Below are 11,195 nucleotides of genomic sequence, written 5' to 3'. Positions count from 1 at the left end.
AGAGAGAGAGAGAGAGAGAGAGTTTTCTCGAGTGACCTGAAGTCAGAAAACAATGGCACTGGGGCAAAGTCTGAGGTCAGCTATCAAGAATGTTTTGGTAGTGCACATTCCTTCATCCTGTTTTGGTCGACCTCACACATTGAAAAAACACTCACTCATACAATATGTGCTGAAAGGCTCCTAGATGTGTTGCATTGCGTGTAACCTCAGTGTACAATTTTACTGAGGGTATTAAGAGTGGTAATTAAGAGGGGTGATTTCAGGTTTTCAGATTTGTTTGAACAGGTCGAAAACACAAACCACATATACACTAGAAAGTGTAAGAAAAACTAGAAAAAAATTTTACTTGTTAAAAAATGTTTCTCATCCGCAAATATACCTTGGATTTTAACCTAAGCACAAGCGTGATGTTTCCAATTTCTCTTTTATTACTCTTTTAGTACAGTACAGCTATTAGCTGAACTTGACGGTCTCATGTACAATGGAACATCTAAAATGCCACAGTGATGCATAAAATGCCATAGTCTGTTGGCATTAAATGCATAATAGGCTCTAGACTCGAGGTCGGTGGTGTTCTCATCACGGGTGCCATCTGTCACTGGCACCAGAGTATCACAAAGGTACACCACGGCACAGCTAGCACCTTCACAGCTGTTAGTTGTGGCTGCTTTAGCATGTTTGCATCTGATAAAGCCAAATAAGATTGTGATCACTGGTCGAGGGTGAGACGGAAGGGAAACGCTGAAAGAGAAAGGGAAGAACCCCTGGGGAAAATGGCTAATGAAATCTTCTCCTCATTGGTGTTTTCACAAACACAATACACATGGGTATCAGTCTAGAGCAGGTGCTGCTGAGTTATGTGCATGAATGCTCATCTGTCATTCTCCCCTGTGTGTTTGGGTTTGGAGTAAGTTGTGAATGAACTTGATTTAACAACAGTGCTATCGTGATGTTCACACTATAAGGACATCTGTCAATAAATGATCTGTTATCTGTCTGATGCATTATATATATAAATATGCACATCTAGCTCTACGAACATAATACCACCAAATCATTAGACAAAACCCATGTCCATTCATTAAATGCACTTGCTATCTATTTATCTTTAAACTGTTACATTTATACGCTGTATATTAATTTCTTTTTGCAGCCAAAAAAAAAAAATACTGAAAGATTGGTTGGAATGATATATAGGCATACATTTTGCTTTTTTAAATGATTAGCTTCTATAAGTTGGTAATTTAGAGTAGTGAGTAATGTTAAATTATTATTTTAAAAATGAACTTTAAGCAAGCAATATATATTCTTCATACCCAACGTTTATGTTGATCAGCCAGTTGGTTCCAGTTATCATCTGAAGCTGATATTCTCAAAATGGCCAAATATTGGCCTGTCATAAATTTGGGGTAATTATTTAAATTCAGAATTGTTTGGTAGACCTCATTTGGCCTTAAATTAAATTCTGCATCCTAGATACCGGTGTCAGCCTTTGAAAAGCCAATGTCAGTTGACCACTAAAGCTTTCTTTTTTAGCTACTTTGGATGCATTTTCTTTATGGCTTATCACAGGAAACTGTCCATTACTCTAATGGTCACCATCCGAAAGCTGCCACTTCACTGTCTGAGCACCATATCATACAGCGTCATACATCATGTGTGCTGCGACAACAGGCAACAAGCACATTATATGAAGGAGAAACATCTCAACATCTCACATAGGGCTATAAGCATACAGATGGTTCTTGTAAATGAAATAAGCTCAAACAGTTGCTATGGGACCAATAGGAGGAGTGATTATTTATGTATGGGCACACCCGATTGATTTACTGACTCCAGTATATGGAGGCTAAAGACAAGGCATGAATGTTTATGTAATGGAGTCATTACAGTGATGGTGTGTTTGAGCATATACAGAGACCCTCTCTATGCTAGAAGAGAAATACAGGGATAGAGAGAGGGAGAAAAAGAAAAAGGACAGAAAGGAAAGTAAGAACAAAAAATGAAGTAAAGAGAGAGAGAAAATCTTGGATTTGAATGAACAGTCAGAGAATGAGAGGAGGCATTAAGCAACAGAGAGAAAGAAAGAAAGTGTCCCGCTGAGCGTCTGGAGCTTTCTCAGTTTCCAGACAGCCTAGCTGAGCTGAAGGCAGCACCCTGCCCCACAGCATGCTGGGAAAGGAGCACTACGGGTCTGTAAGGTGACGCCACGGTGACGGCTGTAATCCATACGCCCCACGTGTCACACCGCACGCTCTGACAAAAGCCCAGCAGGGGAACACAGGTGTCAATACATCTCATAATATCCTATGATAAATCACCCAGAATAAAGGCTGCTGTGTACGGGAGACATTATTTACCCAACGAAAGCGCCTGCTCAATGGCCGCAGGTTAACTCGGGTCGGGACTGGCTATACAATTCTCACTTTCAAGGACAAACAAAAGCTCCAGCTCATATAAACATGATGGATGGTTGATATATCATCCTGTCTACATCTGATCCCTCTCCCGGTTTAGTGAACTAGAGCTAAAACAAAAGGCATTAAGCAAGCCGTATGAGACACTACAGCAGCTGCGGTGCCTGTATGCGATACCTGCTAGAAGATATTCTAATCACTCATTCATCCAGCTCATGCACTGAATCGCTTTTATCAATATCAGTTCCTCCTTCTGTCCATCGCTTTGAACTTCTGCATTTTTATAAAGTAATTCTCAATGAAGAAAACAGACCCATGTTTATTTATTTATTCATTTTTTAAATAAGGCCTGCAGCATTGTCGCTGTTGGTGAGCTGTGCATTTCTTGGCCCTGTCCAAGGATGCCAAACCAGAGAGCAATTAAAGCGAGGCTTGCCATTACTGTAACTCAGGAGCAGGGCAAGAGAAAACCACTAATTATGATGTCGCCGTGTGCAGATGAATTCAATTAGAGGAGGGTGGAAAATACTGGCCTCAGACCAGCCCTTTCATGCTGCAGAAGACTGTTGAACGTGCACACACACACTATACTGTTACTCTTTTTACAATACTAAATGTTTTGCCAAAAAAGATCATTTCACTAAACGCCTTATAAGCCAGGCCCGACATAAACCGAATCACTTAAGTTAAGTACTGCATTTAGCCGTATATCATTATGTCCATCTGAAGACAATGCTAGCTATTGTTCCACAGTAGTTTTCACACTGCAAGACAAGATAAATTTTATGCTGGAATGGGTCTCAAGGGAGGTGATCTCAATAAAAATTCAAGTTCAACAAACATCCCCTGCTGTGTATAAATCCATCAATTACTTTTTAACATAAACTAAATAGTTGAAAATGGAATGAAATTGGACTGTCTGAAACTACTTTATACTGAGTATAAGCATTATGTACTACATCTTATGTATGTCATTTCTACATTTTTACAGCAGCCCCAAAAAGTATTTTGACACTTTGAACACTTTCTGGTTGTCAAATGAAGGTGGAGCATGTCCATAGCTAACGTGAGGCACCTGTGGTTACACTGCTAGGACACCTGTGTGTACTTGAGGGCAAGTGACCTCATACATTCACTAAAATCAGACTGAAACCAGTTGGTAAATCACAGAGAAAAAAAAAAGTTCTGAGAAAATCATTTGTTGGTTTGATATTTTGTATTTAGAGAGTATTTATATGGAAATACATTATAAAAGGTTTAGTCTTAGCTTGTTTCTGAGAATTTGGAATCTGTATCTATGAATTTATGGAAACCAACAGATTCCTCGTAAAAGTGACATTCACCCACACTTGCAAAAACCATAAACCTATAAACGTGACTGTGGTTACAGAGCAAGTGGAAAGACATGCTCAATAACAGTGACTAACAAAGAAAATCTTGCCAGGAATGTCTATGGCATTAAACACTTTCTATGCAGCATCTCAGAATATGCTATATGTGCCCAGAAGACACCGTTGATTAACAGATGCTGACACAAAACAAACTTTCAGACAGCAGGAGTTTCCTCCTCATTCTTTCTCAACAGCCCTGTATCTTCACAGAGCCACGGCAGTACCTAAAATTCATGACCAGATTATTTGATGGGCTACCTGTCTGACAGCCCTGACCCCTGTTGGGAATACAGAACAGTTGGATGGGGATTTGAGAGAGAACAGGGGAAGGGACAGGGAGGATAAAAGAGAAAGGTAATGGGGATGAGTCATGTCTCACCTGTTGCTGGTGAAGAAAGGCTGGGTCTCTGGAGCTCAGTCCCACAAAACGGTTGGCAGTGGGAGTGCCTGGAGCCGAATAACCTAAATATACCACACATGTTCAATCAGTATTAAACATATTAATACAGCTTGTGTTGACAAGTTGACAGTGTTCAAAAGTTTGGGGTCTGTATTTTATTTTTTACAATTGAATTACAATTTCCATAAAAATATTATGCAGAACACTGTTTTCAAATGTGATAAGAAATGTTTCTCATAACACAGCGAGATTAACTCACCTTCTGAGGATGTGGTGATTGGCTTGGTGTCAGCCATCGAGAGAGACACTGGTCTGACAGTGCCATGGTGGGGCGAGGGGGCCAGCACCGGCGTGAAGTGACCGGGCACTTTCCCCAGTACCTGGCCACTGCTGTTCGGCTGTGGCATTCAAAGAAAAAGCAGTCCGTTAACACACCAGGCCAAATGGTGACATGTTTTTAAATTAAGCTAATGATCATGTTAACGCATTAATGCAATCTTTTGATGTTCTCCCATCTTCCGGCATAGGCGCTAGACAGCTGAATGTGCATTTTTCATGACTCATTCCAAGTTTATACAAAAAACAGAAATAGAGGGGGTTGAGGGAACACAGGATGGAGAGGCAGACACAGAGTGAGCGTCTACCTCCTTCCACTCCTGACTGCAGGAGACAGACTCGACTGAATTCACATAGCGGGGCCCTAAGTTCAAAACTCAAACAGGCCTTTATGAAAGAGAATGGTGTCCATGGGGTTCCCCAATGTGAATAGAATGTTTAATTAGGGTGTAATATAATCTGCGTTAAAGCAAGCATAAAAACATCCTGGCTCCCATCCACCCGATTATATGCCCCGTGTTATTTGCAGAGCGATCTCCCCCCACCCAAGCTCCAGACCCCAGCAACGGCAAATATTTACGACCTTTATCGTTCCCTGCGGTTTCTCCCGAGTAACAGTTCCAGCGCGCTATGACTCGTCCAGTCTATGAGCCCTTTGTTTACGGTTCGAGCGGTGGGGATATAAAACTCAGTAGTATCACGGCCTTGCTTCAGTCACACAGTGAAAGAAGAAATCCTTCAGACAATCAGTGCCGTGTTTCCCGACAAGTCAAATTACAGCAGATATTTCTTACACTACTTTGATTATAATTCCTAATAAATACATTTGTTTAAAACAGAATTGTCTCCTGCTAAAGAGGAGGAGTTAGCCACCATGACCACAGCAGAGTCAAAAAAACTGAGCATGTTTGAAGTCCTTCAATTAACAGGAATGAGGTAAAAACTTGCGTTTTACTTTTTTTTTTTTTTGCTTCATACTTCATACTTCATTATGAAGACATAATGGCCTATATAATGGTATTAAATGATATAATAGCACAATAAATATAATAACTATTCCCACTTGTTTTTTATTCATTCATACTTTAGGGAATCTCAACTCCAGTAAAACATTCAGTAACAGTAGTTTTCATAGAGTTGGAGAGACACTGAACGCATATGTGTTTGTGCTAATGCGCAGTGGCTGCCCTGGTTGGAGTGTTTATTGACTTGCTTTTGTTGTTGTGTTTTTTCCCCTCTTTCTTTTCGTTCCCCTTCGCTTCATTTACGCCGCTGCTGGTAAACAGAGTCACCACAGCGATGGAGAGCCGTCGTTTGGCTCTACACTCGGATTTAGACAAGGCGCCGACAGAGAAAACCACTAATGATTTTGTGTTCGTTAGCTAAACTGGGTCAATTGCCGTACTGAAACAATGTGGCCTGTTAATCAAACTTGAGCCTGATGCAGTGGGAACAACCAAAGACACCAAGACAGACAAGCAGCCAGAGGTAGAGGCAGAAAAAGAAGGAAATGGTGCTAAAGCACCTTTGTGTTTACAGCATATGCTCTTACAATGAGGGTCTCATTAGTTTTAGGGGGTAGAGCGGCTTTAGCTTGCAGTATGGTTAACACATGTGACAACACGATGATCATGATTGGAGAACGTACGGCACATGTGATACAAGTATGCTATACATGTGAGTCTGCTCGTCTGAGGAAAAGGAGCATTTCAACTGAGACGTTAAACCAAAACCCTATTTTAACAGCTGGGATCTATTATGTTTTGTGGACAATGCACACACAGTCACAAGATTTAAAGGCTCTGTTCCAGTACAGATAAACTGTACTAATTATGTGTGATTGCGTTAGGGTCGGGGTTAATGCACATGTATGTTAGTCTTTGTGCATGTACGTGAGTATTCAATACTTACCTGGCTGCTCTGTGGGCTGGACGGGTCGTAAGGCTGCATGTAGTTCTTGAGGGAGTCGGGTGGGTTGAGGTGCGGCGGGTAGCGGATGGCGCCATGAGAGATGTAGGGCGAGGGGGCCGAGAACTGCAGCGGAGGTGGACTCCTGGTGGAAATTACTGCACACGCAGTGAGAACAACTACTTTACTAACAGATTTTAATTAGACAACATGTAAACTCAATGGGGGAAAAAATCAAATTGGAAGAAATTTGGCAGACAAATAGGGAGACACTCTTCCCGCACCCAAAAAAGTGGGAGTTTGACAAAGTGGAAGTATTTTGGATTCCATAAAAAAGAGGGGTTGTTAGACACCCTAGTCTGCAGAAAGTGCCGATCAACAGTTCAAACTTCTTTTTGTATGCTTTTGTACAGTTGGTGACAAACTGTCTTTCCACCACTTATTTTGAGGGCATTTTTTTGCCCTAGCGCCAGTATGATAATGATAAAAGCATCAATTACTGTACACACCTAATGCACATTCTTGTGTTGATCTAGTCCTAAAATGCTTTCTGTTTTTGTCAGGAAGTAAAAAAGAAAGAAAGAATTTGAAACTGAAAAGAAAATTCTGTCATTATTTACTCACCCTTGTGTTGTTTTAAACATGTATGAATTTCTTACTTCTGTTCAACACAAAAGAAAACATTTTTTGAAGAATGTTGGTAACCCAGCAGTTACTGATATCCATTACATTCTATAATGGCTACCAGCAACTGTTTGTTTACCAGCATTCTTCAAAATATCTTCTTTTGCATTCAACAGAAATTCATACAGGTTAGGAACAACTTGAAGGTGAGTAAATTACGAATGTTCAGTTTTGGGTGAACTATCCCTTTAACTCCAAGATTACATTAAAATGAATTTCCAAACTCATACAGAAAATAGGAAATTCTGAGGAGTATTGTAAGGCAGAATAAGCATTCAGAATGTTGAGCAGAATTTTTTTGGATCAGGGAAAGATTGTGAGAAGTATTTTTAGAAAAGTCATACCGCTATGGCCAACGGTGGTCAGTCCTGGGTGGTGGTGTTGGGGGAAGGTGCTGAGTCGAGGTGAAGAGTCTTGTGGAGATGTGGGGCTGAATAATGGCTTCTCTGGCTTCTTCATGGTGGGAGAGGACATGTCTGCTGAAAATAAAAAAGACAGGGCAGGTCAGATATAAGCTTCTTGCACAAAGCATTAACAGTGTAGGAAATGAAATCTATGGGATGAGCAGAAGTACACATTTTTCAAATTGACTTAAAAAAGAAAAGAAAAAAGTTGACTAAATCCTCATAAAAAATGACTGAACTGAGCATCCAAGTAAACAGAGTCAACATCATACCGACACGATTTATTTTGACATTTTCATGTCTCATAATGCCGTTTCTCATTTGCGTTCCCTCTCTGTAGTCCTACGCAGTGTAAAATCTATCTAGTTTTATTGTGTAAGAAAAACATTAACTACATATCTACTTCCAACAAGAGTCAAAAAAGTCTCTTCATCAGCAGACATGGAGGAGACATAGTGCTTGGCCTGTGTGTCTCTGGCGCTCCTCCCTGACAATCATAGATGATATGAGAAAACAGAAAAGAAGGGGAGGCACACGCAGTCAAATCAGAATAATGAAATAACAAAAACTGAGGGAGGGAGAAGAAAATAGAACCGTGAGCTAACGACATTTCAGCAAGCACTATTCATGATGTCTTAAGATTGTGTGTTTGGACATGCTCAGATGCTATATATTGAACTTTATAAATGCTCCATCTCTCTCACTCTCTCTCAGTCTCGTTGTTGTGATAGCAGGAAAAAGGTAAATGATCTCACAAAAAAACACAAAGGCATTGGAATGTAGGGGGATTCCATGTGCCTGTGTGTCCTTTCATGGTCCAAAATTTACTTTTTACCACTACTGCCTCTAACAAGACAATTTAGAAAATTCAGCTGGCAGAAATTGTCCAACCAAACAAATATAATTTTGTAGTATTTTTTTATTTAATTCTATTTTTAAACTATTTAAATAATTTTATTTTAAAATGTATATTTAAAAAAAAACATTTAAATAGTCATAAATGCCCTGCTCCATATAGAAAATGATGATCACATAAAACAATAAAAACAATGTTTCCTAAACATGATCTACAACTAAATAGCAATTAGGGCATTTTAACAAAGAGCCTGGATACACTGTTGGCCGTATACGGTTATGAAACCGTATGGATTTTTTTTTCCTCAACAAAATTTTGACTGCATTTTCTTGTCTCGACATGTTCAAATTCAACAAAGTTTTTGAATAATATTTTTGTCACACCTGTAACAACAGAACATTGAAAAAATGTAAAAGAATAAGCTGTTAGAAGGCAAAATGGTGCTCCCTCAGGAGTGTATTTATGTGCGTTTGAGAAGAGAGGGAGGGAAGGAAAGAAGAAGAGAAGGAAGCTGGGAGGGATATAGAGAGAAAGAAGGTGGCATGAGAAAAATTTGCTCTCCCAAAAACCTTCACAAAAAGCCTACACAAACGTGCGTGTGGAGAAAAGGGACTTATATATCTGTTTTTTTCAGGCCACATAATCAATTCCTAGGGCTGTTCCATAACAGAGAAAAAGAGGAGAGAGTGAGAGCTTGGCAACTGAATCAAGGTGGTGGTCCAATGACATTTTCTTTTCAGGTTGATTTGATTTGATATGAAATCAGAAATCTGTGCTTTTCTGAAGACTAGGTTTTGGCTGGGGCAGTTTCCTTCTGTCAAGGCCTCATATGGCTTTAATATTCATGCTTCGCTCCTTCTGATATGGGTTTTACAAAACAAACCACTTTCTCATGTGCTCTACCCTATCCCAGTCTTCACTCCTCCCATCTCTCACAACAGCTCATCAGAAAAACAATGGCATCAGAAAAAATCCAGAAAATAAAACAAAGATGAAAAATAATACATAATTGAAATTACTTGAATAAATGAATCAATATTTGTTCAGAAACACCCCCAAATTAAAAGTCACTGTTTTGGCAGATGAGTGAATCATTACAGCAATTGATTCAACTGAGTTTGTCAGTGTTTTCAACATAGACTTGGAGGCTGTAATTTTGTATCACCTTATTTTCTTCATAATTAATCAAACTAAATGAACCTGTTAAATTGACAGCCCTAACGTAAGCAACAAAAACTAGTGCACACAAGGAGGATAAGAAATAACATTTATTTAAGAAATAAAAAATAAATAAATAAAAGTGTCCTGTTTTCAGGGAAAAGAGTATGGAGCTTGAATTAACTACAGGTAAAGAAAAGATTGTTGAAATAGTTGAGTGCTTTCTGTCTCTAGCACACACACGCCCTTACCCTACCCCTAACCCTAAACCTACCCCTTACGGAAAACTACTGGCAATTTTTGAAAAAAACAAAACAAATAAAAAACCACCATTTTATGTTTTTTAAGCCATTTGGTTTACAGGGACACTGGAAGTGTCCTCATAAATAATGTGTATGTTGTAGTACCCATGTCATAATACACATACAGTATTATGTTCTCATTAACCATATATACCAGAAAACACACACACACACTATACAAATACCATCTCTCTTGACCAAATGTTTCCCAGGGAAAGTTTTTAATATATTAAAACCTTCTTATAGCAATCCTTTGGCTAAATTCTAAACTGTCTACTATAAAAAAAATAGGCGACAGGCATGAGCGTGTGAGTAATGAGGGTAACTAATGGTGCAGACTCAGCATTAGAATAGGAGTTCTCTCAAACCACCCCCACAACCCCCTCGCCCCCTAAACCAGTTCCCATCTGGATCCGGTGTCTAAACTCAAAGGTCACAACCCTGCTCTGACCTTTGACACACCCATTTTAGAGATCAGGTCAAGTTCAATAGTTGACACACGCCAGACAAATCCCCCTTATGAGAGGGAAACATGGCTAATCAATTACCAACACATGCAGACAGGAAACCAGGCTTGTCTGATCTAAATCTAAAGGATTTGTTCTTACATATACATAAAAGTTTTTCATTAATTTTTTTTCCCCCCAAAAAATGAAGAAAATGTCATATCACTACATTGTTTACACTAGGCTTAAACTGAGCCTAAAAAAAACCATTCCTGTTTTTTTAGCCATTAAACTACACAAGAATGAAACCATACCCAATTCTGACACACACATGCCCACACAAAACAAAGACTGGACAGATCCACCCAGCCAAAATGTGACACTTCTCCTTAATAAATGAAGGTTTCACTCAAAACATAGAACAGGACAAAGAATATAGAATAGTCTCTTTTTTTTCTAGCTATGTTTAACAGCAGCACACTGAAGAGTAGCACACAGGAAGGAAAATCCTTGTCTTAAATCCAAAATTTCTGGACACATTAGGCTGGATTTAATGTTAAAAGTTGTTAAAGTTGATACTCCAGTGTGCAGTCACATACATTGTAAGTGACATTTCAAAGCAATTACATTTTCAATGGTCATAATTTTAGGAAATCATTATTTGTTGCTTAAATGTTTTATAAGCATTCAGAAGAACAGCAGAGGTTATGTTGACTGATGTTTTGTTAAGTTTTGACTGAAGTGTTCACAAAGCACTGCAAGAATAAAGACCAGCTTATCAACATTACACTTTACCGAGATCTGAAGAGAGGGGAAAATCACACAGAAAACATCTTCACACAGAGGGGAGAGAGAGAGAGAGAGAAGGGGAGGGTTAAGAGAGAAACAGTGCT

At 39.2% G+C, this 11,195-nt stretch overlaps 1 protein-coding gene across 6 annotated transcripts in view; it reads right to left on the bottom strand.

Annotated features, from left to right (window-relative positions):
- Positions 1 to 11,195, bottom strand: part of LOC107743940 (nuclear factor 1 B-type) — a 95,973-nt gene that overhangs the window by 11,675 nt on the left and 73,103 nt on the right. For 4 of the 6 annotated variants that reach the window (XM_016557393.1, XM_016557399.1, XM_016557398.1 and 1 more), the window contains exons 7-10: positions 7,481 to 7,615; positions 6,456 to 6,610; positions 4,468 to 4,606; positions 4,188 to 4,270 (exon numbers count right to left, since the gene is read on the bottom strand). In XM_016557393.1, the coding sequence (XP_016412879.1) occupies positions 4,188 to 4,270; positions 4,468 to 4,606; positions 6,456 to 6,610; positions 7,481 to 7,615 (512 nt within the window). The remainder of the gene's footprint in view (positions 1 to 4,187; positions 4,271 to 4,467; positions 4,607 to 6,455; positions 6,611 to 7,480; positions 7,616 to 11,195) is intronic. The other 2 variants (XM_016557394.1, XM_016557397.1) reach the window with 1 other exon arrangement.

The sequence above is a fragment of the Sinocyclocheilus rhinocerous genome, unplaced genomic scaffold, assembly GCF_001515625.1.
Source record: "Sinocyclocheilus rhinocerous isolate Xijiao unplaced genomic scaffold, SAMN03320098_v1.1 scaffold1549, whole genome shotgun sequence".
NCBI classification, from domain to species: Eukaryota; Metazoa; Chordata; class Actinopteri; order Cypriniformes; family Cyprinidae; genus Sinocyclocheilus; species Sinocyclocheilus rhinocerous.
The sequence above is the reverse complement of the archived record's forward strand: the minus strand, read 5'-3'. Positions and strand labels throughout refer to the sequence as shown.